The sequence below is a fragment of the Ornithorhynchus anatinus genome, chromosome 19 (genome assembly GCF_004115215.2).
Source record: "Ornithorhynchus anatinus isolate Pmale09 chromosome 19, mOrnAna1.pri.v4, whole genome shotgun sequence".
NCBI classification, from domain to species: domain Eukaryota; kingdom Metazoa; phylum Chordata; class Mammalia; order Monotremata; family Ornithorhynchidae; genus Ornithorhynchus; species Ornithorhynchus anatinus.
This window is the reverse complement of record NC_041746.1, coordinates 31,155,569-31,182,887: the sequence shown is the minus strand read 5'-3', so window position 1 is coordinate 31,182,887 and position 27,319 is coordinate 31,155,569. Positions and strand designations below refer to the sequence as shown.

General features: G+C 43.5%; 1 protein-coding gene across 2 annotated transcripts in view; it reads left to right on the top strand.

Annotated features, from left to right (window-relative positions):
- Positions 1-23,822, top strand: part of USP45 (ubiquitin specific peptidase 45) — a 36,998-nt gene extending 13,176 nt beyond the window's left edge. For both annotated transcript variants that reach the window (XM_029047324.2, XM_029047322.2), the window contains exons 9-19: positions 3,136-3,223; positions 9,098-9,179; positions 10,715-10,806; positions 12,121-12,177; positions 12,870-13,016; positions 14,133-14,742; positions 16,321-16,418; positions 17,223-17,309; positions 19,018-19,171; positions 20,807-20,974; positions 22,434-23,822. In XM_029047324.2, coding sequence (XP_028903157.1) covers positions 3,136-3,223; positions 9,098-9,179; positions 10,715-10,806; positions 12,121-12,177; positions 12,870-13,016; positions 14,133-14,742; positions 16,321-16,418; positions 17,223-17,309; positions 19,018-19,171; positions 20,807-20,937 — 1,546 coding nt within the window. In that variant the 3' untranslated portion in view covers positions 20,938-20,974; positions 22,434-23,822. The remainder of the gene's footprint in view (positions 1-3,135; positions 3,224-9,097; positions 9,180-10,714; positions 10,807-12,120; positions 12,178-12,869; positions 13,017-14,132; positions 14,743-16,320; positions 16,419-17,222; positions 17,310-19,017; positions 19,172-20,806; positions 20,975-22,433) is intronic.
- The last annotated feature ends 3,497 nt before the right edge of the window (positions 23,823-27,319 follow it).

The window sequence follows — 27,319 nt, the reverse complement described above, 5'->3', positions numbered from 1 at the left end:
TTTAAACTACTGAGGAATTAGCACGATAGGAAAGAATAAGAATATTAGGAATATATCATTGAATAGCTGTGACCCAAAATGTTCATTCTAAGCCTTGATGAGGTGTACTTAACTTTTAAGAACAAGGAGCATTGTTAGCATGTCATATGGCTTCAGACTGAAGAAACCAAGCAAGCCCCAGAGATGCATGTGCTTCTCAAGATGGAAAATGTTCGCAGTGCTGTTCTTTATGTGTGTATCACGTTGTGGCACAGATAGTTTTGTTTTGTACCAGGCAGATTTGAGAACATCTCTTGTTTTCTTCTTTTCCCTGCGATTTGATGATGGTATTTGCTAAGCTCTTCCTATGTGCCAGATACTGTACTAAGTGCTGGGGTGGATACCGGCAAATCAGGTTGGACATAAGCTGCTGTGTGACCTTGGGCAAATCACTTCATTTCTCTGTGCCTCAGTTACCTCATCTCTAAAATGAGGATTGAGACTTTGAGCCCCATGTAGGTTAGGGCCTACATCCAATTTGATTTGCTTGTATCCACCCCAGCACTTAGTACAGTGCCTGGCACGGAGTAAGCGCTTAATAAACAGCACTAATATTATCATTATTATTCCTTGTCCCTGCTAGTCATGTTCCCGCTGGGACATTGAGGCAGCGAGCTGAGTGGGTAGGCGGGTTGAGATGCACCACATTAGCGAGTGTGGAGAACTCTATGTTACCATCTGTCCATTGCTAACTTTAAACCCAAGAGGAGGCCTAAATAATGAGGAAAATGGCAATGTGCTCGCTGCCTGATGTTTATCATCACCTGTGGAACCCCCTTGCATTTTGACATATTTCTGAAGCAACCAGGGTAGGAATGCGTGTCTTTTGAGAAGGGGGTTGGAGAAGGTAAATTAAAGGGAAAGAGAAAGGAAGGGGTGATTGCTTGCCATAGCAACTGCTAAGCGTCTGGTACTAATTCATCCACTGTTAATTTTGTTAGTGTTGCAGCTGTCAAGCGTTTGCTCGGACAGATTGGGAGCATAGCTACAGGGCCCTTCTGTTTGTTTTCCACTATTCTGGATATTAAGACTGCGGACTTCTGACTTCTGGAGACTTTATGACTGATAAAATGTACTAAGAGGATGAACATCTTTTGTTTATTTCAGCCGAGTGGTTGTACCTCAGGCAGCAAGTTGTTGCCACTGCTTTGTCATTGATCAGTCAGTCAGTAGTATTTATCAAGCCCTTCCTGCTTGCTGAGACTGTTTTAAGCACCTGGGACAGTAGAAAAGGCTTTAGATATGATCCCTCTCCTCCAGAAGCGTTCCATCTAGTGGGGAAGATAGACACTTAATAAAGGGTAGGTGGGGGTGGTAATATAGTTGAGAAGATGGCAAGTAAATGTCCGGTAAGAGCAGTAATATAGTGTGGGAGATATATGTACCTAGGGGATATACAGTCGGCTCAGATTACTGAAGTGCTTAGGTGGTACGGTAGGTCTCAGGCAGTCTGTTGGGAAATACAAAGAGAAAAGATTAGAGATTATCCGTGACGACCTCCTTCAGGAGACGTGATCTCAGAGGGGCGATGAAGATGAGAGGAGCAGTGGTTTGTCAGCTATGAAGGGGGAGGACGATAGCTTTGGGAAGCACGAGAATGAGACACGACGCGTAGGTTAGTTTGAGAGGAACGGAGAATGCGAGCTGGGGAGTAGTGGATGAAGGGTGTGGATAATTCGGGAGAGCACCAGTTGAGGGTGTTAAATCCAATGGACAAGAGCTTTTTAAAAAAAACCTTCCCTGGAAAAACCTTTCGAGGAAAAAATCTGAGATTTAAATGTTTAAAACTAAATTGGCAGGCGAATTTTGGCCTTCCTGTGCTCCCCATGAGTCTCTCTCAGTTGTCCTTCACTACTTACGGTCAACCTGTTCCTAGCTCATTATACTGCTGACACAGAACAACAGGTTGTGGTGCTTTGGCACTGGCTCCCATATGGCGACACAGCTGTGAGCGGCCAACTCAACGAACCGTCCAAGAGCCCTCCATCTTTGCCAAGGATCTTGCCCGCAAGCATGTTTTCAAGGAGAGAAGCGCACGTCTTTTAGCCGTCAGATTTGTCCCTGACAAGGGGCATTCATTTTCCTGCTCCCAATTTGGAGGCGAGCTTATGTGAAAAGTTTTTGTGGAGTTCAACAGCCATGAACTACTGGGATCTTTGCTGATGGATGGAAACTGTGGGGAAAAAAAATGTCCTTGAAGAAGAGATAGAATGATAATTCTTTCAGTATTGAGAACTTTGGCTGTGGATACAAGAAAAGTTGTACCTACAGGTCACACTCCATATCAAATGGCAAGACAAGGTCACAAAGTGAAGTTTTGGAACGTAGTCCATCTCCTAGCATTACCCTGCTAACACAGCTACTCTGGGTGGGCTTAAGAGGGAAATGAGCAAAAGTAGGCTCACTCACTCAATTATATTCACTGAGTGCTTACTGTGTGCAGAGCGCTGACCTAAAAGCTTGGGAGAGTATCACACGGCAATATAACAGAGACATTCCCTGCCTACAGTGAGCTTACAGTCTAGAGGGGGAGATTACCCCTTGATGTAAGTGCTGGGATAATACTTCCCGGTTGACAGATGACAGCTACACATATTAGTAAACTTGATTTTAATATACAGGAGGTGATTTTAATGGTTCTGGAAGATTTATTTTTTGCCTGAAGTAGAATTCTCTTGGTATCATTGTGAACTTTTATTGTGACTTGAAGCCAAAGAAACATATTAGATGCTGTTTCAAGGTGTTTTATTGCAGTTGGTCCTCTTGAAAGAAAAGGCATTTCACTTTGTGAGGAAATTGCAAATTGGTTTCTAAGGGGGAATTTGGCAAATACCCTTCAAATGCCACCTGGGATATAAAATGTTGTGATCTCCTCCTTTCAGACTTTTAATCATGTACTAACTGTTCATTTCCTTTTTCTTCCATTTCTTTGGTATGGTGTTGAGATTTTTCCTTTCCTCCTTGTGGAATAATTGGGGAAGTGTTTTAGGATTTGGGAGTGCCTTACTGTATTTCAAAGTGGTTTTGATTCAGAGCAGTGGCAAGTTGGTGAAAAACCTTCAAATAACCACTCAACATTTGTCCTCTCTTTCATAGGGCCCCCCGATTTAAAGGATTCCAGCAGCAGGACAGCCAGGAACTCCTCCACTACCTGCTGGATGCTATGAGAACAGAAGAAACCAAGGTCATATCAATTATCGGTGACAGATTCAAACTATTACATTTATCAGTCCATCAATCAATGGTATTTATTGAGTGCTTACTGTCAGAACAGTGGTCCATCTAACCCTGTCTCTGACAGCAGCAATGGAAGCTTTGAAGAACAGAGTGATAATTGCCCTCCTGGACATCCAGTTGAGTAATTAGAGAGAGAGAGCATCTCTTTAGAACCTGTGGAAACCTCTTGTCCCTGAATTTTTCTAGTCACCTCTTGAATCTATTTAGATTTCTGGCCTGCATCACTTCCAGTAGGAACAAATTCCATTTGTTACCAATCCACTGTACAAAGAAGTGTTTCCTTTTGTATGTTAGGAAACTGCCCCCTTGCCCTATTGCTGTGGAGTTTGGGGATTAATGACCCCCTTTCTATCTTGTCCACAGCCTTCGAGATTTTCATGCTTTGACTGAATCTCCTCTCAGCGTTTCCTTTCCCAGAGTGAAGAGTCTTTCCAGGGTCCCTTCACACAGAAGACTGTCCCCTTCCTGGTTTACCTCTATTCCACTTCTCTGTACGGTCTTCAGCTCCATTATGTCCTTCCTAAAATATAATGACCACTCAATCAATTGGTAGCATTTTAATCAACAGAACAGCACGCAGTGCATGAGGTGTGGGCAGTCCTTGGGTTTGTATAGGGCACAACTCTGCCTTTTGGTTGGTTTTTTTCTGTCCTCTTCCCAATGATGTCAGGATGAGGAGAAACCCATTGGAGTTTGATGATGGTAGATTCAAAACAATCAAAGGGAGACATTGTTTAATGCAGAGTGGTCAGCTAATCAGTCAATCAGTGGTTTTTATTGCATGCTTACTATGTGCAGAACACTATACCAAGTGCTTGGGAGACTACAGTACCACAGAATTAGCTGACACATCACCTGCCCATAATGAGTTTACAATCTAAACCTTATGATAGTCATTGCTACAGGAAGCAGTTCAGGTAGAGAAAATCAGATCCAAGAGAGGTTTGAATAAATCAGTAAGTGAGTGGGAAATAATGAGCTATGAGAGGGAAAGTTAGGAATACATAGGGAAAAGTTAGAGGTGTTAGAGGATATGTCCCTAATTCTGCTATTGGCAGTGCCATTTCATGATTCCTCCAAATATTGTCTGGAACCACTGGAGACTGGATAGACCATTGTGGTCTAACCCAAAAGTGACCTTTCTAATGTTCTATCTCAATGGGAAAAACATCTGTCACACTATCTTTGGCTCTGAAATAAGACTGGAGTCACACTTGAACTTCGTGCTCTATGCAATAACTTAATCCCCCAATAGTGAACGTTTGTAATTTAGGTACCTTAAAGAACCGTTTCTTTGCAAGATACTCTAGTCAGCAGTATTTCTACTATGCCAGCGGTGAGAGTTTAATTTGGAAACAGTTCTCACAGCAATTTACATCGAGCAGAATCTCACAAAGAATGGAAACCAAGTCAACGATTTGAGGAGCCGCATGGCCTATGGATAGAAAATGGGCTTAAGAGTCAGAAGGACCTGGGTTCTAATCCTGGCTCCACCACTTGTTTGTTGTGTGACCTTGGGCAAGTCACCTAACTTCTATATGCCTCAATTACTTCATCTGTTAAATGGAGATTGAGACTGAGAGTCCTATGTGGGACAGGGACTATGTCCAACCTGGTTTGCTTGTATCCACCCCAGCGGTGTATAGTGCCTGGCATATAGTAAGGACTTAACAAATACCATAACAAAACACACACACACACACACACACTCTCCCCCTGCCCACAGTATCCCTAGTGCTAGATGAAGAGAAAAGGCAGGATTTTGTTTGCAGTTTTATTGTGTTGTGAAGGTGTGCCTGGAATTCCTGCCAAAACTGTAGCTGAAAGATGATCCCCAGGAAGGAGAGATGGGCTGTAAAGGGAAAAGAACTAAGTTCATAGTATTCGCCAAGCTACCCAAGAAATGAGAAGTGCTGAGAAAATGGAGATTCTCCTTTCTTGATGCCAAGAGCTTGTTTGCAGTTGGCTTTGCCTGATAATATTCAAAGCTGCATCCTTAGATATCCTTAGTCCATCAGGGCAAAAGACACATTAAAACCTCTTTTCTGATTCAACCGGACCATGTTGAACATGATTAAAGTGAAATAATCCCTTAGCTTCTAAGAAACCTCTAGATAAGAGTCTGCATCGTCTAAACTTTCATGTTCTCTCATTAGGAGTCCCATGTATTTTTAATAGCATCAATAGGTTTTAATAGGTCTGGAGAGATGAAGAAATGAGAATATTACAATCCAAGGCATGCTAATTTGAATTGCAAGATTTCTGCAGGGAGATAGGAGTTTAATGAACTAGTTTGAGATTATCCAAGAATAGTTGATTCGATCAATATTGGAATAATGAGGTTTTAATATACTTAGTTTTTCTGCTCCTTGATGTAAAAAGGTGCTGGGGTAGATAAGAGATAATCAAGTTGGGCACAGTCCCTGTCCCATATGGGACTCACATTCTAAGTAGAAGAGAGTAGGATTAAATCCCCATTTTGCAGGTAAAGAAACTGAGGCACAGAGAAATGAAGTGATTTGCCCAAGGTCACAGAGCAGACAAGCAGTGGTCAGGATTAGAACCCAGGTCCTCTGACTCCCAGACCTCTTTCCACAGGTCATGCTATTTTTGTAGGATAATTGTTCATCTAGAGAACTAAGATTATAAAAATCAAATAAAATGTGTAGTGACCTCCAAAACCGGAAGACTTCCAGTTAGAGTTAGTCATCTGTCCCCTGGCAGGGATGTTACAAGAGTTTGTATTTTGGAATCCCGAAGACATATCAGGAGTGGCAGTCATTCATTTTCCCTTTTAGCTAGTGCAGCATTTACTCTGGGAAAGCATTAACTGATCATATTCATTGAGCACTTACTGTGTGCAGAGCACTGTACTGAGCCCTTGGGAGAGTACAGTATAACAGAGTGGTAAATGCATTTCCTGCCCACAATGAGCTTAGAGTTTAGAGGGGAGCTTACTCTGCTGAAGACTAAATCTGAGAGCAATAGATACAGCTACATTTAACATCTGTCCAGCCAACAATAGGTATTTTAGAGCCACACACAATACCCACCTCCCCAGTCATGACACAGCCCCGGAATGAAAGAAAATCAGAGGAATTCAGATCGCAAACCATTAGAAGAGCTACCTTGTCTTCTGGGTGTAGTTAATTCACATTCTCTGTGGGTTGAAAATACGAGTCTTTCGACTGACCGTTTTCCCCGGTGTTCTACGGTTAAATAAATGTGAAAGCGCTTTCCTGCCACTTTCATTTCAGGCCTAGCGAAGTGCAATCCCACCCTTTGCCTGCGATTAAACCCCTGTTTTGCCATAATGGTGCATTAGTGTGAACAGTGACTTTATCACCTCAGGCTGCACAGCAAGAGACGCAACTAGTAAAAGCCCTTTTTTTCTCTTTCCCCCTTTCAGGGCAATAGATGGTGTGACAGAATTAGAATGTCAGGTCTGTGGATCTATTCAATCTTGTGAGCAATGACAGTTGTGCCAGTCAGATACAGTGAGCAGCCCAGCAGTAGCAGTATTGTCTAGCCTGGGAACCGCACAGCTGTTGATTGGGCTATTGTCATGGAGTGTCACAACCATGTGCTTTTTGATTGAAGAAAGCCCTCAGCAATATGTCTGCCACCAGAATCCTTTAGAAACCATGGCGGTTCCGGGCCTTCCTCTTTCATGCTGTTTTTAAATGTCTCCTTTGGAGGGTAAAGTTTAGGGGCAGCATTGCTGCTGAATGTAAAATTTAAGGGATCGCACCTGCTGACCAGGAATCTGACAGGCTGGCCCTCTCTTAAGCTGAATACTCTTCTTCTTGGAAAAACGGAAACAGAGCCATCAGGTGATTTTGCTACGCTAGCCGTTTGGAGTTTCATACTTCAGGCTCTTCTAACTTCTCCTTGAAATAATACTGAAGTTTTCTGTTAAAAATCTATCAGCCACCTTACTCGTTCTTGGTTTTTTAAAAAAACATTCTGTCTTTTCGGACAAAAGTTGTTGCATGAGGAATTCCAAGTTCCTTGGTTTGCCGGTCCCTTCTTGGTATTGGTAAGACTGATGTCTCCCTTGTTTGGGTCTTCCTGAAATATACCTCCATAGAGGAGAACTTTTATGGAAAATCCCAAACTGTCAATGATGCAGTCAAAATTACACCCCATCAGGACTTTGCAGTGACTGTCAAGGGACTGTTGAACATAGGGATGAAAAGTAGTTGAACCCTGCTGCTAATTGATTAATGTCTGCTGCCATTGTTAGCAATACCCTGACCATTCAAAGACTATGTCTTTCTTTGACCTAAATAAATGGTTCAACGCACAAATCCCAACAAAAGGGCTTGCTGCTTATGGCCCTAAACCCATTTATGGCATTCAACTTGAGTGAATTACCTATTGATTAGCCCTCTTAGTATATTGTCAGCTTTAAGATGAACAAAGGGGAGCTCAAAGCAGACAGTGTTCATTCACAAGCCGGGTCACATATGCAAAAGGTGGGCGTATGACTTAATGTGGGAAATGACACCCCAGAGCTATCTTTCACGATATTTCCTCCGAGAAGGGCCAAAGGGTTTGAGAAGAGCGTGAAATCGAATCGGTAGAGATTTCAAAATATTAACGTTTCCTTTATCTTCGGAGTGGCCATTTAAGCGACTGTTTTCTTGCATAGCAGGCTCAATGAAAAATAACCCCCTCTTGGCATAGGAAAAAGCCTCTAGGAGATGGGATGGCGTGAGGGGCCGTCTTTTTATTATTTGTCATTCTTCAAGTCCCATTAATATAAGTTCACGTCTGTCATTTTAGAATGGGTTGTTTTTCTTCCTCAGGCTTAGCGACAGATTAAAATAATATAGGAATGACTGGAAAAAATCATCCACCTATCATTTTAAGCCCTGCAGTGGGAGGGAGGATAACAAGAAGGTGGCATTTTAGAGGTACATTAAAACTTTCATGCTGTAGAAATAACTTGCAAAATGGTTATTTTGCAGTAGCCCGAAGAAGTCTGGTAGCCCAAAGAAGATCATGCACTCACCAAAAGTGAGCTTCCATCAGAAGAACAAGATTCAACATTTCTTACAGTTCTTTATAATTTTAAATTACAATTGCCGTTATTGAAGAATGGGTCTTTATTCAGTGCAGAGACAATATATTGACATTGAGGCACTCAGTCTGTTCTCTCTCTCTCCTTCTCCCTATCTCCTACTTTACCTTGCTGAGCTCCATTCCAACTCGGTCTGCACACTTGGCTCCTTTATGCCAACCTACTCCCTGTACCTCGATCTCATCTATGCCGCTGCTGACCCTTTGTCCACATCCTTCCTCTGGTCTGGAACTCCCTCTCCCATCATAACAGACAGTCTAAAACTGTCCCCTTCCCCCCCGCCCTCCATCTTCAAAAACCTCCTAACATCACAGCTCCAAGAGGCCTTCCCTGACTGAGCCCTCATTTTCCATACCCGCCCTCGGTGTCATGAGCACTTGATTGTGTATCCCTTAAGCGCTCTGTTGCTGCCTGTAGCCCCACAGCACTTAGGTACATATCCTTATCCTCTTCCATTTCCCCTATCCCTGATAATGTCTGTCTCCCCTTGTAGACAGTAAGCTTCTTGAGGGTGGGGATCATGCAGGGATTTTAATGGTATTTCCCCAAACTCTTAGTAGAATGCAGAGCACACTGCAAGTGCTCAGTAAATACCACTGATCGATCGATTGATGTCTGGGTAAGGGTCACATCTCACTACATTCGATTTTGAAACTGGTTAGGTGCCCCTTTCTGAAAGAGGATTTGAGTTTTTCAGTCTCATTTAAAAATACATTCATTGCCTCTGTTTTGCAGAGAATACAAGCTGGCATCCTAAAAGCATTCAACAACCCCACCACTAAAACTGCAGATGAGGAAACCCGAAAAAAGGTCAAAGGTAGGTTGAGTCTGTCCCCAAGACTGTATTTACAATGTCTAGAAGTTCTGTTTTAAAGGAAAATCCGATTGTCCCTTTCCGGGGGAATTTCTGATCTGTAAAGTTGTGCTTTCTTCAAAACTTGGTATTTTCAGCCTGAAGTGACAGAGTTGGGGTTTGATGTTGTGGTAGTGCCATCTACTGCTAATGGAGGGCAACACACTAGCCTTTCTTTTGTCCCCAAACTGCCCTTCCAACCCTGAATGTGTATAAATTCCCCCGTCTAACCAAGATTTCCTGACTCTAAAACATTTCATGTTGCACTTTCATACCTCCTTGATCCCCACCTAGAAAGTCCAACTGCCTTTTTTTAGGTTATCTTAAGTAACCTCCTTTAACTATATATGGTATCTGTTAAGCACTTACTATGTGCCAGGCAGCATACTAAGTGCTGGGGTAGGTACAAGCCAATCGGGTTGGACACGGTCCCTGTCCCACGTGGGGCTCACAGTCTTATTCCCCACACTTAGTCCAGTGCTCTGCACACAGTAAGCACTCGATAAATACGATTGATTGAATGAAGAAGTTAACTGATGCACAGAGAAGTGAAATGATTTGCCCAAGGTCACCCAGCAGACAAGTGGCAGGCCTTAATTACTAAGGTATCAGCCATCCATTATTCCCCCATTCAGTGGTATTTATTGAGCGCTTACTCTGCAGACCACTGTACTAAGAGCTTCAAAGAATACATTAGACTAAGTAGACACCATTCCATTAACTTGAACAAATCCTGTCCCTAGACTACAATGCCAGAAAAGCCTCAGCCACTCTATTTCCCTAACAGTACTTGCTTAATGTATTGCCTTTTACCATGAGTCAATCAGTGGTATTTATTGAGCATTTATTACATGCAGAGCCCTGTACTGGGACAATACAAATCAGTAGAGTGGGTGGACATGATCCCACTCCACAAGGAGCTTCCATTCTAGTGGAAGAGCTTATTTTCTCAGAACCAAATTTCATTAGTGAAGCCCTCCTTTTGTAATACCCAGAAATACCCTTTGAGTGCCATAGGAAGTTGAGTTTTGTTTGGAAAGGACTCCTGCTCAGACCTTGGTTTCTCAGAGAGTTTGGTTTCAAAAAGTTTCTCCTTGAACACTGACATGCCAACATTTTGAATGTCCATCACAGTAGGATGCTATTTTTAAGCCCATTGTCTGCCATTCTGTATTTCCAAAGATGGGCAGCTCAAGTCATCTTTTAAAGATAACTGCTTATAGATGCTAGCAAAATGAAGCTCACTGATGCTTGTGTGAAATTTTATGAGGATCCAGTTGGAAAGTGGGGGTGGGGGATCTGTTATAAAGAACTATTAAAAGATTATTGCATAATAATGACAATGTATATTTCAGGGTGTGTCTTTTTGGGTGGCTAGCAGACTGTTGAATATTTCCTATATTGTTCAGATCACTTTTGAATAAACTGCAGAAAATATGTTGTACTTTATAGTTAACCTTGGACATATTTTTCACATTAAAAAAGCACTGTTTTTGCAGCATATGGAAGAGAGGGTGTGAAGATGAACTTCATAGATAGGATCTTTGTTGGTGAATTGACTAGCACTGTCATGTGTGAGGAATGTGAAAATGTAGGTATTTTGGAATGCACTTTCCTGTGGAAAAGATCACAATCCCATATTGGTTTGATTGTTTTGTCTTGTTTGAGTTTTACCGTTGCCAAGCATTTCTATTTGATTTCTGCTGGATTTATAATTCCATAGTGGTTGTAAATCCCTTCCAACTGTGATATTCCCCACCGTTGGAGGAAGAAATGTTGTTTCCTTGAGTGTGAGCATGCTAATTTTAGCACGCTGGCTCAAAGTTACTATAGCTTAAACAGAATGTGCTTGCTATGCATTTTATGAATTGGAGGAAGAAAGGGGGTTTTTTTTGCATGAAATATCAGGGCTATGCCATCATGATGTCTTAAACCACACTTTGATATTCTAAGTAAATGTTATCCTCCAATGCAATTTTCCAGCAGTTCCAATCCAATATTGATTTAGAATGTTGACTTGCAAGCTAAATTCTTGATTGGTTGAGCCTGATTAAATGACTTTTCCTGAAGCTTTTCTCTTGAATTCTGTGGCTATCACTCTAAATGCTATCCTTGCTCCAGTCAGCTAGTCAGTGCAAAGAACAGATGCACTGTGCTAATTGCCTTTTGCTTGATGTTATGAGTTTTTCCAAATTTTGAAATACCAATAAGGTACCTGACCCTTGAACGCCTGTCTGTCTGCCCGCCCCTGTCAAGAGGGAAACAGGAAGGAATTCTGTATCACTTCTCCCTTGACCTCTCTGTCTTCTCATCCCATGTCTTCTCTAGTGTGTCTCGAGACAAGCAGCAAATCTTAAATATCCTCTTTGGCCTTTAATCTTTTCCGCCTACTTTGCCGTCAGTTTCTTTGGTGAGCTTCAGCTTAACATTCCCCACCACTACAGTGGTTGTGGCCAAAGAAGCGTTGAGCATTTCTAATCGGGGGCTAGTGGGTTTTATTAAATGTAACTTTTCTCAAGCCAACTTCCATTGTCCCAGGCAAAAATATACTCTAACTGGGTGAGGCACTGCATTTGTTTTGTGTTTTAGTTTGCTCAATCAGACCGCAACATAGAGTCAAACTTAATGAAAGCTAATCCCAGTATTATTGTGAAAATTAGTTATGGTAGCTAATTAATTAACTGTATTAGCGCTTCCATTCATATTTGTTAAGCATTTATATATTTTGTGGTTTAGCATCCTAATATAGAAAACCCAGAGTAAATCATAGCTTGCTCCAGGAAAAATTGGAAATTTTCAATTTTACTATAAGGCCATTTTCTTGGATCATTGAAAATCTTAGCATTAAGTGGTGTTTGTTATTAAGATTCTTGTTCTGGTTTAATCTCTTTCTTTTCTTTCAAAGATATCTACCATGAAGGAACCTTTCCTTGATCTTTCACTTCCGATAATAGAGGAAAGGGTAAGGAAAACAAGTAACAAATGGGATCTTCCAAGTTCTTTCTTAGTATTTCATCAAATGTTGCAGGTTATCATTTCCCCAGCCCTTAGGTTTAATTATAGTGATGGCATTTATTTAGGGCTTACTATGCGCTAAGCCTTGGAGGTAGATGGAAAGTTATCAGATGGGACACACAGTTGATCTTAATCCCATTTTACAGGTGAGGAAACTGAGGTCCCGAGAAGTGAAGTGATTCCCTCAAGGTCACACAAATAGGCCAGCGGTAGAGCTGGCCAGGTCCCCTACCTATTAGTCCCATGTTTTTTCCATTAGATCACGGATTTTATTTAATAAAATATTTTCAGCAATGTGCTAGGTGCTGCCCAAAATGTGAAATTGGCCCCATGCCCATCAGCTGCTTGCCTTTTCCGAGTCAGACTGCAATATAAAGCTTTGCAAATGAAAACACAGGAATTTTTCCTGTTTACTCTGTTGTACTCTCCCAAGCCTTAATATAGTGCTCTGCACATAATAATAATAATAATAATGTTGGTATTTGTTAAGCGCTTACTATGTGCCGAGCACTGTTCTACATAGTAAGTGCTCAATAAATATCATGATTGAAGAAATGCAAGTATCAGGAGTTTCTTGCCAAAGAGATTTTACTTTTTCTTTTCTCCCTTTTTTTGGTGGCTTGTGGGGTGGGTGACTAGGTCTCAAAGCCTGTGACTTGGGGAAGAATGAGTAAATGTAAGACTTTACAAGAGGCGGAGCTTGGTCAATATAGCTGTTCCGCTGTGACTGCTGTCAATCACCAGCAACCAAAAGACCCCAGGAAAAACTCTCTAACAAAAGATAAGGTAAGAGAGTGTGCACTTATTTTATGTCCGTTTTTGGTTAAACCCTGTGTAATTAAAAGTGCATGTCTGTTGTAATTTCTTCACCCAAGTAAGAGTTTTTAAGTACTAAGCGTCACGTCACCTTCCTTAGAGTGGGTGACTGGTAATTTTGGAATACAGTAAATGTAGTTTAGTGGTGGAAACAGGCCAGTGGACTTCTTCTCTTTGCCCTTAACGTTGTTGATGGCCCAAGTCACTGGAATAGGGAAGACAATCCGAGCAACTGAATTCTCTCCAAGCTCCTCTTCAGCTAGCTAACTGAGCCTGCCACCATCCCAACATCTATGATCTATGAAGGGGCTAAATCTGCCCTTAGCAATCAGGCAATTTGGTCTGTTACAGATCTTTGTAAATTCTTATTTTATTTCATTTTTTGCCCTTAGGGTTTATTTCAAAAAATCCTTTTCCAGCCCTAGACTGAAAACTCATTATGGGCAGGGGACATATCTGCTAATTCTGTGGAATAGTATTCTGCCAAGTGCTCAGTACAGTGCTCTGCACATGGTAAATGCTCAATAAATACCATTGATTGGCCAGTCATAAGGTCATGGGTTCTAATCCCGGCTCTGCCACTCTGCTGTGTGACCTTGGGCAAGTCACTTCAGTTCCCTGTGCGTCAGATACCTCATCTGTAAAATGAGGATTGAGGCTGTGAGCAACGTGGGACAGGGACTGTGTCCAATTTGATTTGCTTGTATTCACCCCAGCACGTAGTACAGTGCCTGGCATGTGGTAAGTGCTTAACAAATATCACAGTTATTATTATTGTTAACTCCCAGGGCATGCTAAATAGCCCCTTCCTTCACCTAGCCCCTGGTCTGAGCTGAACCCAGGAGGGGCAAACGATGGGTTTCCCCAGCCTCCCAGAGGGTCTCCGGCCCAAAGTAGGAACATGGATTTCTAAAATTTGGGGATCATCAACAGCCAGAAGAAGGAAGCCACCATTAACGGTTTTATGGCATCATTATGGTATTTATTGTATGCCGAAGCATTACGCTAAGCATAGGGGATGAAACTGGGCCTGGGGCTGCCTGAGTTAAAGAAGACCTTTAATGTGAAAACGATTTCCTATTTCAGAATCAACTAAATCAGGAAAGAAGGCTCACAAGAATACCTTCCTCCGGGGAGGAGAAAATTCCGGCCCTCCTAAACCCGAGAAGAGAGACAGTAGGAATGAACGGTGGCAGTGGCGGCCCTTCCATATTGACCCCCCAGGACGTCCATCGGGCCGAGGCGGCAGCGAACGGAAGTCAGACCGACTGCAGCGAGAGGGAAGTCAGCCATTCCGAGGGCAGCGTCGACGCCGACAGCGAGGCTTCCGAATGGGAGAGCGTCCCCAAGGGGGCCGGCGGCCCCCACCCCCTCGGCGAGGGACGGCTGCATGATAGCGCGGTGGTCGCCGCGGCCCTGTCCCAGCTCAGCCTGGGCGGCTTCGGACCCGGGGGGCGGCCGAGGGACGTGTCCAAGAACTGGCCGGTGGCGGCGGAGAAGGGGGCCCCGCCGCCGGGTCCCCAGCACGCTTTCCAGAGCCTTTCTCAGAGCTACACCCCCGCGTCCAAAGAATGCTCGGTGCAGTCCTGCCTCTATCAGTTCACATCTGTGGAGTTACTGATGGGCAATAACAAGCTCCTGTGCGAAAACTGCACGGAAAAGACACCGGCTGAGCATGCCAAGACCTATTCCTCCGGTGAGTGTGGGCCAGAAAGCGGTCCAGGGGCTCCAAGCCTTTGTGTTTCCCGAACGCTCGTGCTAACGGAGTCAAGGACGTTATCGTTTCTCATTCCTCTCTGACCTCTCTCACGTTTACCAAGCCGCTTCTTTTTAATGGTGTCTGTTAAGCACTTACTGTGTTGCCAAGCACCGTACTAAGCGTTGGAGTAGAAACAGCTAATCAAGTGTCACTCAATCTATGTCCCTCGTGGGACTCCCAGTCTTGATTGCCATTTTACAGATGAGGTAACTGAGGCATAGAGAAGTCAAGTGACTTGCCCCAAGTCCCACAGCAGACCAGTGGCCAGGGTTTAGGACCCACGTCCTCCTGACTTGGAGGTCTGTGCTCTCTCCACTAGGCCATTCCGTTTTAATGTCCTTAGCCAGGCACTTAGTACAGTAAGAATTATTGATCACACAGTAAATGCTCAATGCATCCTACTAATTATTGATTGATTCATGGCTACCAATCCCTGAGAGTGCAGTTACTAAAGACCTGAATCCAGAGTTGAGTGTTTTCTCGGCTCGACATTTTTAGCTTTGGGATTGTGTGAGGTACTCAGCCCAGATAGTAAATGTGGAATCTGTTAAGCGCTTACAGTGTGCCAAGCACTGCACTGAGCCCTGGATTAATACAGGTTAATCAATTCAGACACAGTCCCTGTGCCACTTGGGCTCCACAGTTTAAGTAGGATGGAGAACAGGTACTTAAACCTCATTTTATCAATAAGGAAGCTGAGGAAGTTAAGTGACTTACTCAAGATCATCCACCCGGTAATTGTAGAGGTAGAATTAGAACCCAGGTCCTGTGACTCCCTGGCCCGTGCTCGTTAGAGAGAGAGAGAGCTCTGTCTAAGTTTCAGGAAGGACAGGTATTAAATCCTCATGGTACAATTGAGGGAAACTGAGGCACAGAGAAGTTAAGTAACTCTCCTAAAGTCACACAACAGGCAAGTGGTGGAGCTGGGATTAGAACCTTGGTCCCCTGACTCCCAGGTAATAATAATAATAATAATGTTGGTATTTGTTAAGCGCTTACTATGTGCTGAGCACTGTTCTAAGCGCTGGGGTAGACACAGGGGAATCAGGTTGTCCCACGTGGGGCTCACAGTCTTCATCCCCATTTTACAGATGAGGGAACTGAGGCACCGAGAAGTTAAGTGACTTGCCCAAAGTCACACAGCTGACAAGTGGCAGTCCCAGGTCCCATGCTTTTTCCACTAGGCCATGCTGCTTCCACACTGCATTTGATCCATTAATATCTTTGGTTTCTCTCACGATAATAAGGTTCACTTTTTGCACCTTATTTCTCACAGCAAGTTTCCAGCTGGATTTCTAAAGACTTTCACTCTAAGTGTAATCATTCACTGAGTACACTGTTTAATATGCCTCGAAGGTTTTGTGTTTGCATTGGGATAATGAACAGCATATATCGTGTTCCTTCTGAATCGATCATTCTTGGTGGCAGGCTGCATACTGTATGATAAGGTAATGTAATTTTCAGGGTGCAATCTTGTGAATAAGTTGACCCAGTATGAAATGTGATTCTTTGCAGAAAAGAAACCAGAGGGAGTGTATACCAATGCCAGGAAACAACTGCTCATTTCTGTGGTGCCGGCTGTCCTCATTCTCCATCTTAAACGGTTCCATCAGGTGAAGTCACTGTGGTTGCATCTCCAAGCTGCTATTTTTTGTGGGCACTTCATACCTCACTCACCCCCCCCAGCCTGACTGACACAGCTTTTCCTGGTAGCCAGTCAAACAAGGACTGGTTGAGGCCTGCCAGAGAAAATCCATCTCAGAAAACAAGAGAGCTCTTTCAGACTCTGGGCATTTGCTTAATATTTTTTTTTTAATTAAACCGTAAAATTGGATTTTTAGCTCAAGGGCTAAGATTTTTAAACTTTTTACATCAGATTTTATTGAGTAGTTAATTTCCATGGAGAATTTATATATAAAGTATCATCTGAGGATATCTCTCCTATTGCCATGCCTGCATAAGTAATATTTTTCAATAAACTAATGGATGCCAGCATATTTAGGAATGGGGTCTGTTTTTCTGCTTTGCTGTGGAAAAATGGAATTATCCAATTAGATGTAATAACAATAATAATGGTAATTGTGGTATTTAAGTGCTTACTTTGTGCCAGCCAATCACTGTACTAAGTACTGGGGAAGATACAACATTATGAGGTAGGACAAAGTCTGAGAGGAAGGGAGAACAGGCACTTACTTGCCACTTTACAGGTGAGGAAACTGAGAAGTTAAATGGCTCGCTCAGGGTCACCCAGCAGATAAGAGGCAGATCTGGGATTAGAACCCATGTCTTCTGACTCCCATCCCTGTGCTCTTTCCACTATAGGCCACGCTGCCTTTGTGGTTTTACTGTTTTGTTTTTTAGCAAAACAGGAGACTCTGGTGCTTCTGGAATATGCTTAACTGCTTTCTCTTTTGAAGGCTGGCCTGAGTCTTCGGAAGGTGAACAGACACGTGGATTTCCCCCTGGTTTTGGATTTAGCACCATTCAGTTCTGTTGCCTGCAAGGTACGGCATGCTGTGAGCACTTTTTTATCAGTTTTCCTGGTGGGATTAGTCTTGCAAATTAACATCCAGGTTCATCAGCTTTTCTAGTGGCCAACTATCCATGTGGGGTGTGGGGACAGAGGAGGTGGGCAGGCTCCAGAGAATCAGTAGTCCAGGAAGCCTCCATTTAGGTCTTTTCAGCCTCACTAGGAAACTCTCAGGTGTTTTGGGAGAGCTGGGATGAGCAAGGCAGGAGGGAATCCATCTGAGACAGCAGTTGAAGAGGTATTAGTGTTGGAGGTGGTTATTGGGGGGTCCGGGAAAGACAGTCCCAAAGGAGGGAGAGAGGACAGCGACAGGAACGTCCTCCTGCATGGATGAAGAAGGGGCTTGCTGCAGCTGGATTTGGGCCAGTTCAGGGTCCTGCTACCATCCAGGTTCCCAAGGAGAAGAGTTTGCCACCTCTTGATCAGGAGGGCTGTAGCTCTGTTAGATCCCTGCCCATGTCTCAGCCCAAGAAAGACCCCCATTCTGTGTTCCCACCCTGGGCCCCCGCACCTGAAACAGGTGTTTTTACCTCCAACAAGATGGGAAACTGTACCCCCAGATGCTGGCCACACTCTAATGACTTGAGTGCATGCTCTATCCCTTCAGATAAAGAATGCATTTATGGAAATTTTGCCCAGAGGATCTGCCACTGTGAATTGCTGAATGCTGTTTAGATTGCCATTTTAAAAATTTTACTTTCTTTTTCTTTATTTTTAGTTTTAGTTCATCTGTTTGTCCTCTTTGTGTGGATAATTAGTAAAGTGAAATCAATCAAGTCACTTTAAACACTCATCAATCAATCCATTGTATTTACTGAGGGCTTCCTGTGTGCAAAGCACTGTACTAAGCGCTTGGGAGTGTACAACAGAACAGAGTCAGGAGACACATTTTCTGGCCACAAGGAGCTTTCGGTCTAGAGTGGGGGACAGGCATTAAAGTAAACTTTGGATGTGTACATAAATGTGATGGGGCTGAAGATGGGGTAAACAAATGTGGAACACATTATTGCTCATTCTGGAAAAGTAAATTTTTCCAAACTGGCTAACAGGATAGATATCAAACTTCATAAATGTTGAAAGTGTACTGGCAGAAACTACCCTAGAGATTCCCTCTACCACTCAGTGTTTGAGAGTCAGGCCTCATGGTAGAGGTCACAGGAAAGGCAGACCAGTTGTAAATGCTTGCACTTCCCCAATTATTCCAGCTCCTACAAACACACTCACAAAGTTCTATAATTCACCAGTGGCTTTAAGGCTGAGGGTGGATAATCAGAGTTTACCATGTGAACAGGGGGGTCTGAAAGAAACCACACACCAAGGTCGCGACAGCAGTCAGCAAAAAAGTCTGTTCTCTCTCAAATTTAAAAGCTCTTCCAGGAAATTCCAGTCTCTGCCTGGCTTCTGGGAAATGTAGTCCTCCTGGGTTCTGGAAATGAAGTCTGGGGTAGAGAGAGAGCTGTGCAAATAGGTGTTTTTATCTCCAACAAGATGGGGAAGTTTACCCCCAGACTCTGGCCACACTCTAATGACTTGAGTGCATGCTGTATCCCTTCAGAGAAAGAATACATTAATGGAAATTTTGCCCAGAGGATCTACCACCGTGAAATGCTGATTGCTGTTTAGTTTGCTTTTTTAAAAATTTTACTTCATCTTTATTTTTCTCTTTGTTTCTGGGTGACAAGAATGCCCCCGGCAGCGGGAAGGTTCTGTACACTCTGTATGGGATAGTAGAGCATAGCGGTTCAATGAGAGGGGGCCATTATACAGCTTACGTGAAGGTCCGAGGGCCACCTAAGGCATCGCTGGAGCACGTTGCAGGCATTCAGAATGTCCAAGGTATGTGATGTTGAATGGCTATCTCCTTCCTGGTGGGCAAGATGGAAATCAAACAAGTTAAAGGACTTTACTGATGTGTGCAGTGAGGAATATTGATTTCAGAGAGACAATTTTCCTTGGGGAAGGGAAAGGGAAAGGCTGTGGCTGCCTTTGCTTATTTTTCATTCAGACAGCAGTATTTATCGAGTTCTTAATCTACAGATCATTGTACTGGATATATCAGAGAACAGAATAGAAAGTAGATAGAAACCCTATCCTCAAGGAGTTGACAGTTTAGCAGGGGGACAGATGCTAAAATAAATTCCAGGCAGGGGAAAGAAACCAAGTTTAAAGAAAGGTACTTTCTTGTGTATTGGGCACTGTGAAGGGAAATTCCTAGCTGAATTTGATAGCTCCACAGGTTGAGAGTTGTTTCATTGGTTTGGTGTTCTTAACCCTTTTCGCTTCTCTCAGCTATTCTTGGAAGTCACCTGGTCAGTTGCATTTGCTCTCCCAGGCTAGAAGTACCAGTAAGGGTGGCAATTTAATCACTATTTCTGAAATTCTACTGCAATAGATTTTGTAAAACTGGTTAAAAAGGTATATAAGCAAGTTGAATACAAGCTATATGGCAAGCTGCATAGCCTAGTGGAAAGAGCTTGGGCCTGGAAGTCAGGACCTAGATTTTAATCTCAACTTCACCACTTGTCTGCTGTGTGACCTTGGGGAAGTCATTTTACTTCTCTGTGGGTTGGGGATTCAGACTGTGAGCTCCATGAGGGCCAAAGACAGTGTCCAACCCGATTTGCTTGTATACACCCCACTGCTTAGTACAGTGCCTAGCACACAATAAACACTTAACAAATATCAGAATTATTATTATTATGTGCTGTGGGAGAAAGGGTGAAAAGAATACCACTAAAATCCTTAGGGGTTAAGGATTCAGGTGCATAGATGACACAGTAGAACAGGGGAATAGTCTGGAGAGATGAGAGATTAGTCATGGAAGACTTCCTGGAGGAGAGAAGATTTTAGCAGGGCTTTGAAGATGGGAAGACCAGTGGTCTGCTGGGCGTGAAAGGGGCGAGAGTTCCAGATGAGAAAGAAGCAGTAAGCAAGGAGTTTGGTATTTGGTATTTGGTATTTGTATTTGTTAAGCGCTTACTATGTGCCGAGCACTGTTCTAAGCGCTGGGGTAGACACAGGGGAATCAGGTTGTCCCACGTGGGGCTCACAGTCTTAATCCCCATTTTACAGATGAGGGAACTGAGGCACCGAGAAGTTAAGTGACTTGCCCAAAGTCACACAGCTGACAAGTGGTAGAGCCGGGGTTCGAACCCATGACCTCTGACTCCAAAGCCCATGCTCTTTCCAGTGAGCTACGAGTTGATAGTGAGAGACAAGATGGAGGCACAGTGAGCGGGTTGGTTTTCAAGGAGTGAAATGGGAGGACTGGATTGCTGTAGAAGGGGAGCATCGATAGTTAGGAGGGAGGATAGCTCATCAAGTGCCCTAAAGACAGTGGTGAGGCATTTCTGTTTGGGGCAGTATTGAAGAGGATCTTCTTTAAGCTTTAAAAATTGATTCATTCTTTGAAACGACACCCAGAAGATACACAAAAGGTGAAGGAGGTTCACTGGTTTTTTATTTTTCAAGGTTTAAAGGAAGCCATGGGTGCCTGTGGTGGACAGTGGGTTTATGTCAGCGACACCCATGTGCAGATGGTGCCGGAATCCAGAGCGCTCAGTGCCCAGGCTTACCTGCTGTTCTATGAAAGGATGCTGTGAAAGTGACCCCGCTCACCCCTCTGGCCATTACAGCAAGGTCAGTCACTCAGTCGTATTAACTGCAAGCGGTAAGGGACACTCAGACTACCTAATAGATTATCTCCCTTGCCTTTAGTCTCTCTCTCTAGCATACATCTCGCCTTCTCTCCCAAGGCTGTGGGTGACCCAGTTGAACCCCGGGAAACAAATGATGTCTTTTTAAAACAGGCCTATCACCTGTCCCAAAGATCCAAGTAGTGAAAAGTTTTTGACCCCAGAGATTAAACCAAAAATGACATGAGTGATATTTGGGATCTGATGTGCTTGAGGACCACAGTCACATTAGTAGAGAGTTAGACCCAGGAGTTGGTTTCTAAAGTTTCAACCTAAGTGCTGTTGTGTAAGTTGGGGGGAAAAGCATCCTTCACCAGTTCAAATTCTCAGCAGCTGTCCTCAGGCGACCTTTCCAAAATCCAGGGCCTCAAAGACCACTGTTACATTAAAAATCAGATTTTTTTTTCCAAGCTTAAAGTAGAAGTCTTAGCGGTAGTATTTATTTTCCGCTGAGATATTTGAGATATCACTATGTTCCTGCAAATCCAGATCAATCAAATGAATGGCATTTGAAACTTTACTGTGTGCAGAGTACCGTACTGAGCACTTGGGAGAGTACAGTACCACAGAGTTAGTGGACACATTCCCTGCCCATAATGACCTTACAGTCTAGAGGGGGGAAAACCTTGGCATGGCCCTCAAAGCAAAGGCGACCTAGTCAAGGCTGGTGGAAATTAGGCTGCATGAGGACGGAGCACGTTTTCAGCTGCCCGATGAGCCTCTTCCCCAGCCGCTGGTCTGTTGGCAGTCTCGCTGGCACCTCTCTCCGTCTAAGACTGTGTGCCAGACCTCTGCCCGTCATGCCGCCCAAGTCCCTGGAGAAAGCCACTCTTCATCGCCCAGGCCGAGGGCCCCGAAGGGGCACACTGCCACCCCATTCTCCACAGAAGCGAGTTCAGGAAGTCGAGCCCAGAGATCAGCTCCCCCTTCGGCTCTCCCTTCCCCCTCCAGAACCAGGCAGCACCAGCAGAGTGAGCTTCAGACCTCAGACTTACGGCCTGGCACAGATAATTTTCCAGTCTCCGAAAGAGCACCCCAAAATTTTGTCTAGGGAAGAGCCGAGCGTTTTGAATTGAACCCTTTGCCTCAGGCCCTGTCAGGTGGCCTTTTTGTTACGGTGCAGACATGAAGCACTTTGTAAAACGTCCTAAAGGGGTAAGGAAACAAGGTGGGTAGTTTTAGGGTGACCATGATGGTTTTCAAATAGACTTTGCTCCACCCTGGAATACTGTAGATGTCAGAGAGGGAGGCTTCCCTCGAGGGAATCAAGGTAGGAAAAAGGGAATTCACAGCAAAAGCAACTGAAACCCATCCCAGGGACTCCCCCTTCCCCTTCCTGAGCACGACGGTGTTTGAAATGGAATAACGATTCACAGATCATTTCCTCTCCACAAATCCTACAGGGTTTTTCTGATATCAGCGATGGAGCGAGAGACATAGAAATCCTAAATAGCGAGACCGACCCAGGCAAATGGAGATGGAAAGTGTCATTTCTGAAGCTCTGAACTATCAACGAGATCGTCAAATGACTCATGATGTGCGTTTGCCCTTCCCTTGGCATTCTTGTGGATTCCAGCGTTGTTGGCTATTAGCTGCATGACCCATTTCTTTTACCTAAACACTTGTTAAAAAGCAACAATGGGGTTGATTTTTTTTTAAAAAACATATTTTATGGTTTTTGTTAGGTACCTTGATTCTGTTGATTGGTGATGACTTTCACAGTAGGGAAAAGCATGTGTCTAGACCACAACACCAGCCTGTTATATTTTAAAAATACATATACTCTGAACATTGCCAAAATTAATTAGATTCATTAAAAAAAAAATTGACAAGTCTACAGAGGTGCCCAAAGGAGGTCACTGTAAATATAATAATTTCAAATTGACTTCAAGAAATAGAACAAGTCATTGGGAACATCTCAGGTTCCCCCACATAGCTACTGTGGCTTTTGGAGCTCTGGTGTCAGGGTGGATTTTGTAAACTGAGACAGAGAAGCCTCAGAAGCCAAGGTATGAGACTGCTCCTGGGTGGCTGACACATGCTTAATCATTGATGATTTTCTCAGTTAATGGGTCTAAGTACAATTGGAGAGGTCGAGCACTTCACTGGCTTTTTTCCTGTCAGAGAATCACATCTCTGTCCATTCCCCAGCTTTGGCCATCTAAAACAAAAGCTTTAAATGGTTCTGAAGATATCCTCCTTCAGAACAGGGAAATCAGAGGAGATCAAGAGTGACTAAAGGGAAAGGAGAGACAAGGAAGTATACATTTGGAGTACAGCATTGTGCATATTGAGCAATTTGGGCCAACTTGCCTCTTGTAGTATATATCATAATCATTTAACCTGGTTATTCACTATTCCATTTGTTAACCAGCTATGAGTGGTAATTGACATTAAGCCTCCCTTTCGGCAATGAAACCTGCCCCACTTTTTCTAAAGCTTGATATAAATGCTTTTCTTTGCATGATATTTAGTCAGAGCTAGATTTAAGATTTTGTGCAATTAAAATCGAACCCCCATCAATAAAAAGAACTGTATTTTTAGTCAATTGGAATGTGAACTGTCCCTTGCCAGTGGACATCTATGTATTTATAATTCAGCAGAGATGAAAATATATTTTTTTTCAAAAATAGATTGGTTGTAACTTCCTATCTTCCATTGCATCTGTAATATAAATATTCTGCAGTAAGTATTTTTAGAAGAAAATCATGCACCCTGTTTATAGTTATTTTGATGCCCTTGATGAAATGTATGTAAATTCCTAATTAAATATTGATTTGCTATTTCCCATATGTGCTATTATGACATTTGTCTTGGGGGATAGTTATGGTACTTGTTAAGCACTTACTATGTGCCAAGCACTGTTCTGAGTGCTGAAGGGGATCATCGGATAGAATACAGTTTATTTCCTGACATTTTCCCAGAATTACAGAACTGATCTCATATGACTTGCCCAGATGTCCAAATGAAGCAGGTGAGTCAGGAAACGGATCCTGCCCCATCCCGACCCCCTGGTGGGACCCCGCCAAGATTTCACTCCCTGCCCAAGGTAACAGCAGCTGGAGAGGCAGACAGCAGTGGCAGATTGGGAGAACCATTTGATGCAGCATCCTAAAGGCTATTAGGGCTGGGTCCACCAAGGCCCCTGCTGGCCCCTCCCACCCCTTGGCAGTAAGTGGGTTTCATTTATAAAATTGTGTGCATTTTGCAGTGTGCCGCACCCCTGTCTGGCTACTCGTTGCACTCTGTGCCCCGGCAACATACCATCGGCAGAGACGAGAGTGGGAGCGACACCGGGCAAAGTCCAAGCACTAGAATCGCTCCCTCGGCGCAGGCTCTGATCCTGAAAAGAGGGGTTCCTCCGACTGTTGTCTGATCTTTTGGTTTATCTTTAGAATTTTCTCTCAAGAACAAACCTGGGAAGGAGCAGAGCCAGGTTGGACCTGACCTGCTGGTTTTCCCTCAGTTCCAAGTGGAGGATGCTCAATTAGTACATATTAGTGGTGTAGTTAGCTAGAGACCTGCTTGACAGTGCTGTGTTTGGGTAGCTGCCATTTCCTAGAGTAAAACAGTCCTTAACCAGGTGCCTTCTTTGCCCTTCTGAACCCCAAAGTTGAACCAAAGATGGCCACAACCATAGGCTACAGCATCCCGGAATGGAAGAAATGGAGAACAGAATCCAGCGAGAGTATTTATTGAGCACCCATTGTGTGCAAAAACACTATGCCAGCCCTTGGGAGAGTGCAAGAGTTAGACAACATAATCCTTGCCCTCAAGAAGTGTGCAGACTAGGGACATATAAAAGTGAAGAGATCACGGGGTAGTTGTCACACTTCCTAAAGTGATCTGAAGGAGACAGGGAGCCCAGAACTTGCATTGGCTCTCTAAGCAGTGCATCAGTTTAAGTTGCTTGATCTGCGGTGGTTCTCAAGACGAGTATCTCACATTTTATCACAGCACAAGTTCCAGAATTACTCCAGATCCAGTAAGACAAGATGAGGTATTTGGGACCAGATGATTGTAAACTTGAGGGCAGAGACTTCATCTTTTGCACATGCAGTGCCTGGCACATAGTAAGTACTTAAATACCATTTAAAACAAACAAAACAAAAGGTGCTACCAAGCACCTAATGCAATGTTCCTCAGCCAGTAACTGCTCAATACAACCTACTTCAGTATCATCGTTATAGTGCTGATTCTCCATCCTTGGCCTTTTTGGTACAGGCATGGAGCTTGCACTTACCTCTCCAATTTAGAACACAGGAGAAAAAAATTGCTTGTGGCTAAAAATAAGGTTTAGCACAGTGCTGATAATGACAAACTTTATTTCACCTACTGATCTGGTTTTCCCCTATAAGCTAGTTGGAAAAATAATATTAAGTACTTGCCATTTATGTGCCAAGCACTGTGTTAAGCATTGGGGTTAATCTAAGATTGGACACAGTCCCCGTACCACAAGGTATTCGTGGCCAGGGAGGGGTAACAGTTCACCCTCTTTTTATAGATGAGGAAACTGAGGCAGAGAATAATAATAGTAATTGGGGCATTTGTTAAGCAATTATGTGTCAGGCACTGTACTAAGCCCTGGGATAGATAAAAGATAATCAGGTTGGACACAGAGAAGTTGAGGTGACTTGGCCCAGGCTTCAGAACAGGTAAGTGGCAGAAGTGGAATTATACCCTGGGGTTTGGTGGCTCTCGATCCATTAGGCCCTGCCACCAGACCTTTTCTGTACCTCCTTTCTGTGCTTGAGGGACTTGTTGCTATGACTGCACTCACCGAGCTTCAGCAGACACTGACTGTGACAAGGAAGAGAACGGTAAATTCGTAATTCAAGGGTGTGGAGATTTAGCTGCTGCCCAACCGCTGTTTTGCCACTTTTTTCTAACCTGGCAAGTTTTCTCTTTTGTAAAGTGATTCTCCATCTGCCTACCTTACGTATCGCTGCCAAAACACTACAAAGCAGTCTGCTTATTTTAGCAGCAGGATCTTGAGAGATCTTTACCTTTACGATCTACATCCTGTTGAATCTCAGGATCTGCCTTGCCGCAATATTTACTTCAATCATAGAAAGCTCTGAAATGCCACCACTAAGTTGAAGGGGGATATATTATTCAACCAAATCCACCATACAAAAATTAAGAAAAATGGCTTGAACGGTTAGAGGAGAATTGATTGCATTGCAGAAGCTTGGCGATTCCCCCAGTCCCCTAATCAGTCAACAGTATTAAATATCTACTCTGTGCAGGGCATTGTACTAAATGTACAACAGAATTAGTAGACATGATCCCTGCCCCCAAATTGGGGAAGCAGACACTAAGATAAATCTGGGTTCAATACAACAGTGTGTGTGTGCTTCAGAGCTATTCAACTCTTAACTCAGGCTTTGGTCTGGGATTGGGCAGTAGCTACCTTCTAATCTTTTATGAACACTATTAACCTATTGCAATTTCTCAACATTGGCCACATCCACACTGTATCAACAAGTGCACACGCTTTTAAGGTTCTCTAAAGGAGTGGAAGTTCATTAACTTGTGGGAAGTTCATTAACATGTCTTTTATATTGTACCCTACTAGTGCTTACTACAATGCTTTGCACACAGCAAGCACTCAATAAATGACTGATTTTTCAAAAGGTTCCAGTGACCCAGTCTCACCAGAAACTCCGGAGAACCTCAGCCAAGTGCCCACCACAACAGGCCAGTTTTGTCCAATATCACCTGCATCTCGGTCATGGGACCTGCTCCATGGAGCCCACGGTTTTCAGACTCATTCATCCCAGATCCCCAGTGACATCTAACTTTCCAATCCAGGTGGAAAAAGGCCCAAAATGGTGATTTTCTGACTCATTAGCTCTTGAAAGAAACCTGTTCCCCTTGCTTTCCCACTTTAAAATACCTGCCTCCACACTAAAAATGGATGATTGGTCATGCTGGCCTCAGGCTCAGACCCCCCAAAAGGCTCCTTTCTGTAGCCAAAGTTCAGATTCTGAAGTACATATTTTTCAAAGATTTCCAAGACTGCAGCAGAATTCTAAAATTCAGATAGACTCCCCCAGATTTCCATGGCAGAAAATGTATACACTACTGAGGTTCCATACCAGCTTTTATTTATAAATTTTGGCCCTAAAACAAACCTTTTAACACTCTGATTCCACGTTTTGTTAAAATGATGCAAGTGTACACCGACACAAACCTCTCTCTGAAGAGAACCTCCGACAAACGGGATTCCTATTTTAACTTTTTTTTTTTTTGGACTATTAAGCCAATGACCAAGCCAAGAATTGTT